The sequence below is a fragment of the Poecilia reticulata genome, chromosome 16 (assembly GCF_904066995.2).
Source record: "Poecilia reticulata chromosome 16, P_reticulata-male-v2, whole genome shotgun sequence".
Lineage (NCBI taxonomy): Eukaryota > Metazoa > Chordata > Actinopteri > Cyprinodontiformes > Poeciliidae > Poecilia > Poecilia reticulata.
In genome coordinates this window covers 21,990,506-22,008,140 of record NC_088845.1, presented here as the reverse complement: position 1 = coordinate 22,008,140, position 17,635 = coordinate 21,990,506, and the positions used below count along the sequence as shown (strand labels likewise).

Below are 17,635 nucleotides of genomic sequence, written 5' to 3'. Positions count from 1 at the left end.
ACAAGAACTTATTTTTGCTTTGCAGTGTAGCAAGACCTCCACTAGATGGCCCATGTGTTTTGCACTGTAAAATCCCACATTAACAGACTGATTTAGTGACATACAGAAGGAGGTGTGGTTTTTTTTTTTTAGTTGAGGGAGCATATGTCAAGCAAGCAGACGGCTGAGGAGTGCAGCACAGTTCATCTCTGCAGACGTCCTTGTTTTTACGTGTAAAAGTTTCAAGCTTCCTTTTTCTTTGGAAAGATGGAGAGCTCTTTTGACAACATGGATGCAGCAGGTTTCTTGGAAATCTGGCAACACTTTGATGCAGACGGTGAGGACATTCCATGTCATCTTGCTATTCTTTGCCTATTAATAGACATTGTTTAATATAAAGCATTTTCAGATTTGACCATTTTGCTGGGCTTGCATTATTAAACCTTAGATGGTTGGCTCATATGGATGTAGAATCAACTGTGATGCTATAAATATGTGTGCACTGAACAAGTAAGAGAATAAGTAGTTTTTTTTTATGGGTTATTATTGGAAAATCGTTTTTGAATCTACTTTTTATACACAAAAAAACCTGCTACACATCCCAACTGTTTGATTTTCGCTCTTGTGTTTGTAGACAATGGCTACATTGAGGGTAAAGAGCTGGATGACTTTTTCCGGCACATGATGAAAAGACTGGGGCCACAGGTGAGTGAATGTTTTATCTGCGGAAATATGCAATTATTTATAAATACACTTTCACAGACAGTAGGCAACAAATAGTGGCATCATCTGTACATGTTTCTAATTGTACAACCTAAAAGCAGCAGCGGTGTGGTGCGGCTAATAGTCTATGAAGTTGTCCATGTTTGAAAGGTTAATGGGTTCATATCTTTATGGAGCACATGTGAGAAAATTAAGGCTTAGCATCATTTACTGGGGGAAAAAAACAGAAAAAACATTGAAGTGAGCAGAAATTATAGACCTCTGCTGTCTGGGTAGCCAAAGACGTTTGCAGTCGTCCGAATGGGCGAGGTCTCAGAAGTGATGCTGGACAGTACATTTAAAAACAAATGAAAACTATCAAAGAACAATCTAAGTGGATACAGTTCCAAACAGAGATGGAGGAAAAAGTGCCTGTTGACCATGTTCACTAATGGCACATCATGTTTGCAGAGCAAAGTTAAATGTGGTTAAGCTGAGTAATGGCCGAGCCCTTTCCCGGCCTAGTTTTAATGGAAACTCCAATAAGCATACATCCACTGCCTGCTGTTCTTCAGCGTTCTGAGCAGACTCCCTTGGATACTAATTGGGTTGCACTAAAACAAACAGATTACCACACTTATATTACTGTCTCTTTTCTGATGTTTGCTCTCCGCCACTAATGCCCCCAGGACGGATGATGTTCAATGGATTTCTGTCAAGCTACAAAGACACTGCACAGCCGTCCCATCTGCTCTGGCTGCCATTTACTGTTGTGCATCATTTTGTTGCCATTTGTTACTGTGGTTTGTCAGCTTTTTTTTTTTTTTTTTACTCCAATATAATCAGTTTCTGTTTATTGTACTGTACTGCTGTCTCAGTAATTTTGAAATTTGATCTGATGTGGAATTAACATTTTGTCAGGTTAAATAACACACACACGCACACACACACACACACACGCACACACACACACACACACACACACACACACACACACACACACACACACACACATTTTTGGACAACCAAAAGGAAACATGAACAGAAAAAGGGAACAGCTGTGAGACCTCTGACGAAGACAGAAACATGTCAGGTATGAAGAGACATAAAATAACTCAGCAAACTGTATAGCATATAAACAAGTCGGTTTGATTTATGATTTTAAAAAAGAAAAGAAAAGCCTCTTAATTGTAAAGTTCTGATTTGACAAGTCTATGTGTTTTGAAATTTGAAATGGAGTCAGTTTGGATGCAAAAACAGAAAAAAACAGTATAATACTGTATTAGGTTACAGTTTTTATCCATTTAACCTGAACACATCAATGACTGTGAATTATTTGTATTTTCTTTTGAACCAAGGCTAAAATATAAAGTAATTTGTCAAACATCTGTTATCAGGGCATCTAAATGATGTTAAGATCATTCAGTTTAAACAAAATGTCTTCATAATGTTGCAGGTGGTTTGGGGAAGTAGTAAACCACATGATGTTTAATTTTTTTTTGTCATATATGTTGTTTTATTTATCTGAGACCCGTCAGCAGCCACATGTTATGCTTGTCTTTGTTTTCAGTGTCATTATCCGAGTGACCATCATAGCGTGTGTCTCTTGATCTCGTTTCGTGATAACTCTGTGGCCCCTTATGGTCTGCAGACTGCATCCTCCGCTCCGCACAAAGTGATTATTCAGGTTTAAGCACCATGGATCAACATGTTTCCATAGCTACAGGAAGGTGACTGGAAATTAGAGTGTACAATTTGGAAAGTTGGTTGCTAAGTAGAATAATTTCAGCACCTGAAAGTATAATTGCCTTCAGATGTGACTGGAACCTAAATTGAGATTAGTTTTGTAGAATAGTTGGAAAAACTCAGACAAACATACAAAAAAAAAAACTAACAAAAAAACAAAAACCAATGAATCTCTTTATCCCCATTATCTCCAAGTGTTAGTAGTTTGTTGCTATTTATTTTTGTCTGAAACTGCATAGACATGGACTGCTGACCCCTGCAGGTCTGGAGATGTCAGGACTCTACTGCTGCTTGATTAGTGGGATATATATACAGGTCCTTCTCAAAAAATTAGCATATTGTGATAAAGTTCATTATTTTCCATAATGTAATGATAAAAATTAAACTGTCATATATTTTAGATTCATTGCACACCAACTGAAATATTTCAGGTCTTTTATTGTTTTAATACTGATGATTTTGGCATACAGCTCATGAAAACCCAAAATCCCTGTCTCAAAAAATTAGCATATCATGAAAAGGTTCTCTGAACGAGCAGTTAACCTCATCATCTGAATCAACAAAGTAACTCTAAACACCTGCAAAAGATTCCTGAGGCTTTTAAAAACTCCCAGCCTGGTTCATTACTCAAAACCGCAACCATGGGTAAGACTGCTGACCTGACTGCTGTCCAGAAGGTCATCACTGACGCCCTCAAGCAAGAGGGTAAGACACAGAAAGAAATTTCTGAACGAATAGGCTGTTCCCAGAGTGTTGTATCAAGGCACCTCAGTGGGAAGTCTGTGGGAAGGAAAACGTGTGGCAGAAAACGCTGCACAACGAGAAGAGGTGACCGGACCCTGAGGAAGATTGTGGAGAAGGGCAGATTCCAGACCTTGGGGGACCTGTGGAAGCAGTGGACTGAGTCTGGAGTAGAAACATCCAGAGCCACCGTGCTCAGGCGTGTGCAGGAAATGGGCTACAGGTGCTGCATTCCCCAGGTCAAGCCACTTTTGAACCAGAAACGGCGGCAGAAGCGCCTGACCTGGGCTACAGAGAAGCAGCACTGGACTGTTGCTCAGTGTTCCAAAGTACTTTTTTCGGATGAGAGCAGATTTTGCATGTCATTCGGAAATCAAAGTGCCAGAGTCTGGAGGAAGACTGGGGAGAAGGAAATGCCAAAATGCCAGAAGTCCAGTGTCCAGCACCCACAGTCTGTGATGGTCTGGAGAGCCATGTCAGCTGCTGGTGTTGGTCCACTGTGTTTCATCAAGGGCAGGGTCAATGCAGCAGCTATCAGGAGATTTTGGAGCACTTCATGCTTCCATCTGCTGAAAAGCTTTGTGGAGATGTAGATTTAATTTTTCAACACAACCTGGCACCTGCTCAGTGCCAAAACCACTGGTATTACTGACCATGGCACTACTGTGCTCAATTGGCCTGCCAACTCTCCTGACCTGAACCCCATAGAGAATCTGTGGGATATTGTGAAGAGTAAGTTGAGCGACACAAGACCCAACACTCTGGATGAGCTTAAGGCCTATCGAAGCATCCTGGCCTCCATAACACCTCAGCAGTGCCACAGGCTGATTGCCTCCATGCCACGCCACATTGAAGGCTGCAAAAGGATTCCTGACCAAGTATTGAGTGCATAACTGAACACAATTATTTGAAGGTTGACTTTTTTGGTATTAAAACACATTTCTTTTATTGGTCGGATGAAATATGCTAATTTTTTGAGACAGGGATTTTGGGTTTTCATGAGCTCTATGCCAAAATCATCAGTATTAAAACAATAAAAGACCTGAAATATTTCAGTGGGTGTGCAATGAATCTAAAATATATGACAGTTTAATTTTTATCATTACATTATGGAAAATAATGAACTTTATCACAATATGCTCATTTTTTGAGAAGGGCCTGTATTACACCTGAGACCAGAGGGTCACATGGGAGCTGAAGTGCTGCTGTCAGTCTTACCTCTTTATCTGCAGCGCTTCACAAAAGAGTAGGTCTTTTGTTTGCAGATAACCCTCACAGTAACATCCTTTAAAAATGCTACTGACTGATTTCTACATCTCCCAAAGTATGCAGTCAATTTGGGACAGTTGATTTGCAGAGAGCCAAATGAAGGGTTTCTGCTTTATTGGATATGTCAAACAACTTCTATTGTTGGAGAACATGGTTATGGTCAAGTGCCATAGGCCCTGTTAGTTAGTTTGAGTTCAAAAAGCAGACCTTGAGGGAGGAAAAAGTCTTAGATTAAAGGTGTATCCATGGAGACGATACCAAAAACAAATGTGACTAAGCCGGAGATGTAGACTTGTTTTTTTTATGTAGTCTGGTCTTTATATTCTTTACATTTAAAATTTTTGTGTTGTATTTCCTTCAAAATCAGACTTTATTTACCCTGATTAATTTATCTATAAACAAAACTGAAAAATCAGCGATTCATTTTGATTTTGCTGTTTTTTTCCCAGGAGAAAGCCACCGAGGAGAGAGTTCAGAGACTGAAGCAGAGGTTCATGTCCGCCTATGATGTGACTGCTGATGGTAAACTACAAATTCAAGAGGTACTATTGCTCATGCCTCATTTATATTAGCCATAAACCAATTTAAAGATATTTCTAACAGAATGCTGCAAAAATGAATGGTAGCATGGAGGGCTTGGGCACAGGTTTGTTTGAAATAGGACCGATTACAATTAGATGATAAAAGACGAATGCTGGCCAGCATTACATTGTCCAAGACGTTGTACAAGCTGATGTAGACCAGCCATCTATCAACTGGTCTTCTTCCCATAGTCCATCCTGGTGCCACTTGTTCCTCATTCATTGTGCCAGGCCATATTCTCCTGTTGCTCTGTGATCCAGACTGATGTTCTCTTGCTTATTGTTTGTTTTTTAGCAGTAGATTTGGTCAGCATGGTCACTTTGCATCCCCATAGAAATCCTGACCAGGTGAAATAAGATGATCAGTGTTAATCAGTTTATCTGATTACGCTGCATATTTCTGACCTTATTTTTCAAATCGTCAAAAGTTTAATAACTGTTTTAGAATGATTTTCTCAGCTCCTGTACGAATTGCAGCTGAATCATTTCTAATTGCACATATCTTATTCCAAGTATGTTATGAAGGCTGTTCAGTGTGGCATCTGGCTTCAGGCCTGACAATAAAAAGGTTGTCTCAACAAGGCCACGTAAGCAGAAACTCTTTGAGGCTGGTTGTGATTTGGACAAACTGGAATGCAGCACTATATATGTACTATGCAAACATTTTAAAACAGTTTTTAGTTACTCTAAAATGTAATTACTATTACCCTTTGGCCCTCTTTTCTGTAACTTCAGCTTCCTCTCAACATGACATTTGTCAAATTTGTTTTCGTCAGACATGACACATTTAAAAGCTGCTTGCTTTGAGCCTACTTCCTCTTTATTCTACAGCAGCATCATCTGTCTTCAGCCTCATTCCTTTTTAATCAACCACCTTTCTCTTAAAACCATTTAAAATTAACACCAACATATGAAAGAACTGCTGTCCAAACCATCTTGTGTTCTCAAAAGTTCCAAGGTGAAAAGAACTCAGTTGTTCCTCACTCATAAAATACACATTTAATAGTTGGATGCTGCTTATTTCAGTTTTCTCTAGTAATTTATCGATTCTTACTGGTTTAAGTTGCCTTTCAGTGATTCTTGAGGGACAAAATGGGTTTTAATTTTCCCATTTTTTTTTAAAATTATTTCTCAACCTTATGTATGCAAATATGACAAATAATGTTTTGGAAATGTAAAGATGCTTAGGTGCAGGCTCCCAGGTGCAAATTTTTTTTTTAAATTACATTTTTAATCGACCTGACCCAGAACTTTATCATCACCATCTGACAAAAATACATGTAAAATGATTTTTAAAATACCCTATTAGTACTATTTTTACTCATTTTACAGACAAATACTTCTCAAGAAACAAAATAAATATTATTTAAAAACAAAAAACAACAAAAAGTCCATCTGACGGAGTTGACAGTGCATAACGGAGTTGACACAGAACTGAAGGTGGTGACAAACTAGTGAGTAAAATGAAAAACCTGATACATGTGAAGTAATGCAATTTATGTAAAATACATTAAAATCAATAAATTGCACATTTAAGTTAGATTTGTCAACAATTTCACTGAAAGAGTCACAAAAACTCTGATGGAGTTGACATCTGACGGAGTTGAGAAAATACCAAACTACCTCAATTTATATGATGTTATTCTGAAGGAGGCCATATTGTATGTAGCTCATCAGGTCCATGAAATCTTTATAATATACCAAAATTAAGCATTTATTTCACAAAATTTCATCAAAGTTTCGTAAATTGTCAGTTATGGTGTTGACACATCATGGTTGTGACAAACAACTTAGGAATAAAACAGAAGAAAAAACTAAAGACTAACATAAGCTAACCAGAGCTAACTAGCCCTCTTACCAAAGGAAGAGAAAGGATGTGGTCATGGGGTTCTCAGAAGTTCTGGTGCCCCCAATAATGCCAGATTTTTTTTTTTTACATTACAGTCTGACGGTGTTGACAAAAACTAGGGACAAATTTCAATGGAGTTGGAAGTTGGGGGATGGGGGACAGGATAGACTCCCTGTCTCTAAGAATGGGGGGGGGTCGACTTTTTTGAATGTTCGTAGCTGGACAACATCGGTAGCCTACAGGCTACTTATAAAGCTTAAGGTGCTGTATTGATATTAGCTAGTCATCTTTTAGCTAACATTACTTGCATCCAACAGCTTTACTCAACTCAGTCGGTTAGTTTTGTGGGTAAACTGTGAAAAGTTCTTTGCGTTTTGCTGGTTTGCTGCCATGATTCTAAGACACACCTGCGTAGCTCTGCACAGCAGCAGCAGGTCTCATTCTCCTTCACATGTGTAAATCCAGCGCGAGTGTAGTAGTGTTCATGTTGCGTTTAAAGGCGGCTCGGAAAAACAGGTTACCACATGTTAGCAACGGATTAAACAATTTTAACTGCTGATAAAAGTGACAGAAGACAGATATGGAAAGTGTGGAAGCCCCTACAGTATCAAATTAATACCAGAGGACAGAAACTATTCATTGGGATAACTCCTTTGATGAATTACACCCACAGAATCAAAGGCCTTGGCTTCCTCTAATACTGAAGGAAGAAATCAATATGCGTTTTCTATTAGTGGCTTGTTACATGCAGTGATTTATTGTGGTTGAAGCAGGAACTGCGAGCTCAACATGGTATACCCCTGCCTATCTGATGTTTGTTTTTTTATTAAAAAAAAGAAAAAAACAGATTGTGAGTCCATAACTCACAGTTCCTGCCACGAATCAGTTCCAACAAGTGCTGTTGTAGCAGTTTCAGATGTTTAACAGGCTACAAGCTCTGCATTTCAAATCTACCTGCACTGATCTTACTTAGAGGAGCTCGGTAGTTACATATGATTGTAACTTTAAATTCATTTACATTGGAAGTTTTATGTATATGTATTGATTGGTTAGATTTATTTCATTTTATCCTATAATGCCGAAGCTATAATTTTTTAAACATATTTTTCAGACCCCTACATCTACATCTACCAAAGGTAATTTCTGCAAAGATCAGCTGTAAAATGAGGTTTAAAAAGGCAATATAAAAATATAAAAAAAATAAAAAATAAGATGGATTAATAATCATACAAAAACTAAAATAATTTTTATTTTTAGAAAACGTTGAAAGTATGGGTATTAATTGGGATACTTTAAGTGTTTTGTCATTTGGTTTTTATGGTATGTAACATTTTCAATCAATATAGTCATAACACCTAATGCATCAGTTATAGCAAAAGTTGAGAAATCCTGCTGGAAAAAAAAAATCATCTAATAAACCAAATGTCCCAGATTGTACACTGGGTTTAAAGGTTAATAGGTTAATAATTAGTTTCCTCCTCACTCAGCCAACTCAGCCAGAACGATGTGTTCTGGAGCTGAAGCTGTAATGCCACAAGAACTTTGACAAGATGTCATGTAAATGCTAAAAATCTTATTATGGTTTAACAAGCTTATTAAGCGTGGGGGCAGGAGACTCCCTCTTCGTTCCCTCAGCAGTGCAACCAACATCCTTCTGCTTTCTGCAAATAAACTAGTTGTTATTTATATCTGTGTATCACCATGTTTTTCTTGGTAATTATTTCTGGGTGCATTTAGTAGGATTTAGTTTTGCAGGATATGTAGTAAAGCTTTTATATTTCACCTTCAATTCATTGTGGTTCCGATCTGTTTTTGGGTCAGTCGGTTCTAATGAAACTTGGAGGTCTTATTGTTATGGTTTTTTTTATGAGAAAACTGACATGAAAGAATCAGTTTGCCACAGAATCAACAATTTTGTTCTGACCATGCATCAATTCTTGTCCATTTTGGAGAAAGTCATACCAGCTGTGATGACAGTCCTATAAATCCATCAGCTGGAAAACAGTTGTTTTGGGCCGAGGTCCTAACATTTTCTATTTTGAGTCAGTTTGGTTCAACCAGTAATCAGAAGCACAGTCAATGGAATTAGGATGCAATAAAAACCTTTACACTAGATGTTAGGACTAAACATTTTTGTGAATTATTTTGCCATAGCTGATCCAAAAATACTTTTAAATTGAAACGCTACTTGTAGACAGTTACTGAATTTGTATACTCACTTTTTTCTTTCTGCAGTAGATTTGAGCATAATGTTGAATGTTACTTTAAATCACTCTTTGTGAAAGCACAGTTGATTTGTTTGAAACAAAATCTCACATGCAAGAAAAATTTTTACCCATGGTGGTTGATTTTATATTAAAGTGAGGCACAAAATGACTGGCACCCTTTGGAAACATCCTGGGCCATGACTATGAAATTACAAAGGTAACAAAATAAAGTGAATTTTAAAGCTAAAACAAAATAATTTGTGTGTAACATACAATTTATCTTTTCCATTTTATTAACCGCACATTACTAATTCTAATATCCTCAAATATTACCAATAATGCTTAAAGGCAACCAAAACTTTTAAATTAATACCCGCAAGATTCAGATTACTAATGATTTCTGGAAAACAAGAAAAGCTGCTGGTGTAAACAGGATGTTTAGACCATTAGTAAGCAAAATTTACAACCATTCTGTCTTACACAATGTCCTGTTACAGTATTTTCTTCCACACCATCTTGTGCTGAAATTCATCTGTAAGTGAAATTGTTTCCACAAGTGAACTCCACTGTTGTCACTTTTCTACTTGACATTCTGTGCGCACCAAAGGTTTAGCAGTCTTGAAAGAATCAGAATCAGAAGAATTTTATTGTCATTGTCACAAAGACAACGAAATTGCAGTTTCAGTTACAACCATCCATCACGCAACAACACGAGGGGATGGGGTTGATGGGACGGGGGGAATAGGCCTTGCGGCCCGAAAGCTTGTAAAGACATCTGTACGATGTTTTTACAGATGCATAGAAGTCAAAGAGGAAGTCAACAATTTTATCTGCAAGCCACAAGATCCTGTCATAGTTGCACGAAGTGCTGGCATGCTTTCAGTGTCTGTTCACTTATATCAGTAGAAAGAGAAATGAACTACATTCAGCTGCATTTGCTCCGTTATTGAAGTGTAAAAACTAGCATATCGAGTATAGAAAAGTTGGTAACACTTTATTTGAAGGGGTGTGCATAAGACTGACATGACACTGCCATAAACATGACATAACACCTGTCATGAACATGAACGAGTCTTTGACTGTCTATGACTGTTGTCATGAAGTGTCACTCAATAAATAACAACACTTTTAATGGAAAGTTGCTTTAAAAGTTGCATTAAAAGTCCATTAAAAGTGCCAGCTTTGCATGATTTTGTAAATAATAACAATTTGATGCAACGTTGGCACTTTTAATGGCCTTTCAATGAGGCTTTTAGAGCAACTTTGCATTAAAAGTGTCATTATTTACTGAATGACACTTCATAACAACCGTCATAAATATTCATAAAGACTTCTTTATGACAGATGTTATGTCATGTTTATGACAGTGTCATGTCAGTCTTATTCACACCCCGTCAAATAAAGTGTTACCGAAAAGTTTAACGATGACCACTCTAGTCAAACTTAGTAAATGTGACTACATTGTCAACAATCCTCTTGTTGAACACATCACAGTGGTGATGTAAAGCTGCCATGTGGAGGCATTTTTACCAGCAAAGCCCTTGGAAACCATTTTCTGGTTTTATTTTAGAGCTGTGCTGACATGGTCACCATTTACAAAAACATGAATTGGAAAATAATTTCATTATTAACCTTTTTTGGTGAAGACCTTTTGTGCCTTTAGCTGTCATCTGTTTAGAAAATGATCTTAAATAGTTAATACATCTAATCCATATAAAGTGTGCAGAAAAGGCCTTATAGGGATGCCTCTGCAGAAAACAGCACTGTTGGTTCATTGTCCTTGTTATGGCTTCATCTTTGTCTTCTGATGGGGTGCATCCTTTATTACCGTTCTCATCGGAGAGTTTAATCCACTAATGTAGAGCTGGCTCAATAAGAACTGGAGCGGATCCAGATCAGCTGGTGCAGAGGTCGTTCAGCGTTGGGTTTGTTAATCGTTCCGTTATGGCGTCCTGCTAAGAAAGTCGAGTCGCAGTTTATCTTTTTTAAAGATATGTTTAGATTTCCCCCTTCTGAATTACCAGATGTCTTCAATACTTTGAATACAGTCTACCATTGCGCTTTAAGGTTTGTAACAGGTAGCAGACATCTGACTCATCAGCTTACGGAGATACAATCACTTGATGCCACTGATTCATGAAACTCTGCTCGGCTTGGCTGTATTATGGTTTAATCTTGTGCACATGTTTTCATTTTGTGTAACCAGGTTGTTGCAGATTTCTTCCCTCTTGTTTTTCCTGGTTAAATAAAGGAAAGAAAATTGAATACATGAGAAATGATTTCTTCTGTGCGGTGCACCAGTTGTAGAAAGATGTCTCAATGTGACTGCAGAGTTTTTGTTGAGGCAATTTTTTGAGCAGGAAATGGTTCTAAGTACTACTACCTATATCTTATCAAGACTAAAAGATAAAATTGAACTTGTACAGACTTGTAAAAGCCAACACTATGTGCATCTTTTCACCCTAGATCTCTGCTTGCTGTCTTGTTTTCTAGCTGGCCAACATGATTTTGCCTGAAGAAGAAAACTTCCTGTTAGTTTTCAGAAGAGAAGCTCTGCTGGACAACAGTGTTGATTTTATGAAGGTGAAGATGCACACATTTACATACATTGCATTTTTTTCTAACTTTTTTCCAATATTCAGACTATATATTCAAATTGGTAATGCTATTTTATGGTTGTAATATGTTGACCTCTTCTGACTCATACATTATTAACTGGAGCTTAAACTCGCTGATTGAGAATTTTATTTTATTTTTTTCCACAATGCGGCTGAGCTCTGTCCTTAACTTAAAATGGACTGGAATTACTTCACTGGCTAAAATAATTTCTTATTGCTATAAATAACATTTTCTGATTTTGTGTTACTGTGTCCGCTGCAGATATGGAGGAAGTATGACATCGACTGCAGCGGCTACATATCAGCCCAGGAGCTGAAGGTGAGACTCAAAGACGAGCATTTTTTTTTTGTATCTTAGATATGATGCAGTTTATTTCAACATTTTCTTAGTAGAACATGAATAGTTGAAAATACAGTACTTGCAGCATTTTGGAAAGGATATTCCCAAAATGGGTAAAGTTGCACAGTTAAAATTATTCCATGTGTGTATATATGTTTTGCAGGCACATGCTTGAATAGGTCTTGGTCTAAAATAACTTCAAACTTCCTACTAGTAATGAATGCCATGAAGCAATTAGCCGAGGCTAATTGTAGTAAATCTAAAATGTACATTAAATATTTAAGTTGTATACCTTTTAGATGTATTGATTATGGATGGTAAAAAGTATGTTTGTTAATGTCGAATAGAAAAGACAGCAACAATCTGAGAGTAACTGTAACTGTTGCTTCTGCAGGGAATCAAGCTCAGTGATTAAATTTTTTTTTTCTTTGGGGTTTTTCTTCTCCTTTCAGGCCTTTTTGAAAGACTTATTTCAGCAGCACCACAAAGAAGTGTCCCCTGATAAACTGGAAGAATACACCGATGCAATGGTATAAAAAAAATCTGCCACAGTCTCAACACTTAGTCACACTCTTAAAACTTGACTGATTGTCCAATTCAAAAAGCTATACAACAGTTTATTCAATTGAATTATTAATTTTAACATTGTATACCAGGCAGTATTTGTTTTATTTGCTTAGTTAATGCAATTATTGTTCATCTTTTTGACTGAGCATATTTTCAGAGAGGAGAACATCCCTCATTATGCAAAGATATTATTCTACAAACTCAAATGTACATCCTCCTGTAAGAGTTGAATCTTGCTGTTATGGATTATCTTGTAAAATAACCAAAAGGGGAATTAAAAACATCAAACTTTTTTTTTCACATTTGTTGGTATAATCAGTTTCATAAATTTCTTGGAAGACTCAACATTTGAAGTTAGATTTCTGATTTTTATACATTTACATTTTGTAAAAGTCTATAAAACTGAGCAGAGGTATAGCAGAGGCCAATTTGCTGTGATTTTGAAAATTAACAAATCCTTTCTTTTCAGATGAGAGTATTTGACAAAAACAAGGATGGCCGTTTGGATCTCAGTGATTTAGCCAGGTACATTTCTACAAAGATTTTGTGCAAGAAGCTGACTACTTGAAGCTTTATAAAACATAACAGTGTTGGTTTCATTTGCTGTTATGATTAATTCAATAAATACTTGGGTTTATGCTGAAGGATCTTGGCTTTGGAAGAGAACTTCCTGCTTCAGTTCCAGATGGATGTAAGTATCTTAGTCTTTTTAAAGGGGCAGTATTTTCGTTGCACATACTGCCATTTTATAGCACAGTCAATGAAATGGCATTGACTGTGCAATGCCATTGCTGAAAAAATGGCATTGCTGAAAAAGGAAAGCATTTTTTCAGTTATTGCAAAAGTGCTTTTTATATCAAACTTAAGTTAAAAGAAATTTGACTTCACATTTTAACGCCTTGGAATTGAGCCTCTGTTTCTTTAAGAAGCTCTTGCTCTTTCCCACACTGCCACCTCACAATATTCCTTTATCAAGAGACACTATCAGGAATACCATCAAAATGTTTTTGACCAGGGTTTCAGTGAGAAGTAGCTTGTATGATGAACTCAGCAGATTCCACCAGATGTTTGCTAATTTCTGCTGGCTAGTCTGAAGGAGCAATGTGGAGTAATCGCAAGGGAGGTGTGCTCTGAGAAGCAGAAGCTCGGCTTGGAGACTCTGGGATCAGCTCTCTGTGGTGTAACCGAATGTTCTTCAAAGCAACGCTCGGTTTCACTTATTGTTTTCTGAACCCATAACTGTTTGGCCCGCTGCTCCTCTGGCTAACAGGGGAGATTAAAGGATTTCTTGAACATGCATGAGAGAATCAAAGCAACACTCCAGGTATGTTTTGATGAGGGAGTGACATTATAACATTATCTACATCTCAAAAAAGTTGACTTTACTTAATACAGCCCCTTTTAAAAACCAATGAAACAATAAAATAAACCCATCTATCTAGTTTAACTTTTATATTTGTTTGATTAAAGACGTGTTCTAATTTTCTTTAAGGCTTCCAGTAAAGAGGAGAGGAAGAGAGACTTTGAGAAGATCTTTGACCACTATGATGTTGTAAGTCCATTAAGAAACTCTGTGGGAAATTATCTTCTGTAAAATCATCACTTTTATCTGTTTAGGTTATGCAACAAATAATGAAAGAAAAAATGTAAATGAACATCTTACAGATGGATTTTTTTGTAACATTAAGTACAACACGGAGGAAATTAATCTACTTCAATTTTGCGTAATAAAACGTAATAAGATAAAACTGCTAAAATGTGATGAAGTCACACTCTGGTTCATTATATCATGTAAAATCAGAACTCTTGAACAGGTTCACGTCTCGATTGTGAAACCAAATGCCTGAGAACCTTTTCTGCTCATGCACCATTTAATCTCTGAATGAAAAGCCTCAAGGCCACCAGTTTTGTTACTGAACCTGTTGGTTTTGACAGAGACGATGTCAGAATAGCAGGAACCAATTAAATTAATGTTAACAGAATGCAGAGTGTGAGAGACTTGCATCTTCGTTTTTATGCTTGTATGACCTGATCTATCAAACTCTAGGCAAAGTGTGAATGGACAAAGTCTGATCTTAGTTTAGCTGGAGAACAAGTACTGCGTACCTGAACCGTTGCCATAAAGAGACAGAATTTTTTTACAGATTTGAGATGTTTCACACGGAGCAATTTGTTTAGACCAAGTCTTTGGAAAAACTTATTTGTACTTTTTTTGAAGGTCTTTGAAAACCTGTTTCAATACAACCATAATATTTTTATTACAATGATTCGTTTTTGTGTTTTGTTTTTTACAATTCTGCAGGGAAAAATGACACTGAAGTTCTCTAGGATTTTGGAAATACCTAAAATTATATTTTTGCTACCATATTATTCTGTCACTGTCCCGTCTTTCGGTTTTCTTCTGTCTGCTCATGTTCCCTCCCTCTGGTTATCCATCTCCAGAGTAAGACCGGAGCCCTGGAAGGTCCTGAGGTGGATGGGTTTGTCAAAGACATGATGGGGCTTGTCAGGGTAGGAGTCCTAGTTATTCTTTTTCCTCTGTAAAATTTTGTAAAACCATTTTAAACTATTCTATTGACATTTTCCAAGACATTTCCTGATTTGTATGCAAGTAAATCACCTCATTTTTCGGTTCTGCCTCACTTCTCGACAACCTGGGGTCTGCTGTTGCACCTAAATTTCCTCTTAATTTTGAGGGTATAATGTGATTGACCTCCTGATGAAAAGCTAAAAACAGTCAAACATTTTTCCTCCATTATTAATCTCTCATTCACTAATCAGTGCTCTACTTCTTGCTTTCTGTCTACTGCAGCCCAACCTGACGGGTCCCGATCTTGACAAACTGCGAGCCGTTCTGTTGCGTCACTGCGACGTCAACAAGGATGGAAAGATTCAGAAAAATGAGCTGGCCCTATGTCTGGGAGTGAAACCAAAACTTTAGGAAACCTTATATCATATTCCTCGTATCGTATGAAACACTGACTGTATGATGTACATCTGATAATAATGAAATGTTATCCACATAATCTCGCTACTTTTTCATGCATCAAGTTTAACCTAAACCTTAAATAGTAGAATGAACTTTATGACAAATTCTGCTCTGACTTGATACTGGGTTTCTAAGGTAGTACCTAGGCTTGTGTTCGCTGGTGTAAGATGTTTGCAATTAAGGGTAACTTGGTGTGCTGGTCAACAAAGTGAAAGTGTCTCTTTTGAAGTGAAAACTTGCTGAATATTAAGTTCTCTGTAGAACCTTTTGCATTTGCATGTTTCTATAAAAATGTAATGGTATGTTGTGTGGTGTATAATATACAGTAATGGGCTATAAAGAAAATAAACAATGACAAGTGATGGCATATTAATGTTTGTCTGTCTTCTTTCCCTTCAGCATCTACATCGAATATTATAAAGAAATGTAAAATAAAAGTCTTTCAAATGCATTTGGAGCTGTAAAAGTTTACAACAAAATGTATTGCAATCAAATCCGTTGCACTTGCCAGAAAGAAAACATGGTAATTTGCATTTAGATATAAATGTGGCAAATATTTGAAATGGATTTAATTGCAGGAGCGACAGAAAATAGTGCACACAATGAAACATTTTGTTTTGAACATTTTCTCGATAACCAAAGGGGGAGGGGGGGCAGCATAAAAAGTTTGGGAATCACAAACTTAAAAGAAATCTTTTATATTTATTCAGGTTATCTTTGATAAATCAGAAGGTTTTTCTCTGCATTGTATAAATTTAAATATTTGGTGACTTTCAAGTGCAGCTGAATGAGATGCCATGTTCCAAGTTTGAGAGACAATTTAAACCATGTAGCTGGAACTCCTTTCAGTGACTAACAGGAACCTAATGGTGCAGACCCTAAAAGCTTTCTCCACCAGACCGAGATGCACTCGGAGTCAAAGCCAACATGGTGTGTGATTTTTATATGGTCTCCAGTTATTCATATGTGTATTTCAATTAAACAGAACACCAGCACTGTGAATAGTTTAAATGTGTTTTTACTGTACAGGACATGGCTTTAGTTTCTTGTGTACTGTGTAGCAGTACAGTTATTGGGTTATGATTGTGTTTGTGTGGGAGGAGGAGCTGAGACGCATGCAGCTGCTGCAAAGCAAACACTTTGAGATCAGTAGGTGTTAACAGTTACAGTGAGGCTGGAGTAAAGACTTGAGTGAAACAAATTGTCATCAAGGTTAAAGCACTGAATGGCTCAGAATCAGTGGAGCTATAGTGTACTTTCTTTTGTCACTTTCTTTTTTTTATGCAAAAAGTTAGAAATAAAATTGACTAAAGCTTCACTCTTAGATTTTATTATATGGGGAATATAATAAAATCAAACTCTATTAGTTTGATCCTTGTATTTTCTGATTATTTGGCTCAATTTGTTACAATCTGTGCAGCTAGTATGACTTCTGACATTTATTTTCAGTCCTTCTAATCTAAAAAGTTCACACTTTTTTTTTCTTGCAAGTAGGCTTGAGAAAAACGTCTCAAAGTGAAACCGCTGTCAACCAACGTTATTCTCGGCCAATAAGGAAACATTTCACTCTAAAGTAATGATCTATTAAAATGCATTTCATCTTCCTAAGAGCTTTACTTAAGGCCTGGCATATGAAGACCTGAACATCAGAAGAATTAAAAAAATGTTGTATCCTTTAGTAATGGAATGACTATATCATTAATCTCAGCCTGAAGATTTATAGCAATGCGCTGTCTCTCTAGCCAACACGCATATATTTATTAGCAATATATGCAATATTGATAATAAACTAATGCAAAGACATCTATATAGTCTATATTTAGATCTGAGGAGGCGTTCTCAATACTGCACATCTGTCAAGCTTAAGCTGTATGTGGAAAAGAATACAAAGCATGTTCTTCATGCTGTGCAATGCTGCCCTCTAGCGGCAAAACTGCAGCCTTGTAGCCTTTAAAGGGAACGTTTCATTCATCCCTCCATTATTTAAGGTGGAGGGGTGCTGGTGCCTATCTCCAGACGTCAACAGGCGAGAGGCAAGGTACACCCT

At 37.0% G+C, this 17,635-nt stretch overlaps 1 protein-coding gene across 1 annotated transcript; it reads left to right on the top strand.

The window, feature by feature from the left end:
- Positions 1-121: 121 nt before the first annotated feature.
- On the top strand, positions 122-15,955 carry LOC103478395 (secretagogin-like). Its single transcript, XM_008432220.3, has 11 exons — positions 122-316; positions 614-684; positions 4,887-4,979; positions 11,568-11,657; positions 11,955-12,011; positions 12,485-12,562; positions 13,069-13,124; positions 13,245-13,290; positions 14,092-14,151; positions 15,042-15,110; positions 15,412-15,955. The coding sequence occupies exons 1-11, from the start codon at positions 247-249 to the stop codon at positions 15,538-15,540; spliced, it is 819 nt and encodes a 272-aa protein (XP_008430442.1). The 5' UTR covers positions 122-246; the 3' UTR covers positions 15,541-15,955.
- Positions 15,956-17,635: the final 1,680 nt, after the last annotated feature.

Bases quoted from the DNA above. Each gene is read 5' to 3' on its own strand.
- LOC103478395 (XM_008432220.3), top strand. From the start codon at position 247: ATGGAGAGCTCTTTTGACAACATGGATGCAGCAGGTTTCTTGGAAATC. The intron at 12,012-12,484 runs GTGAGACTCAAA...TTCTCCTTTCAG, and splicing joins TATCAGCCCAGGAGCTGAAG to GCCTTTTTGAAAGACTTATT. The intron at 13,125-13,244 runs GTACATTTCTAC...TTTATGCTGAAG, and splicing joins GATCTCAGTGATTTAGCCAG to GATCTTGGCTTTGGAAGAGA.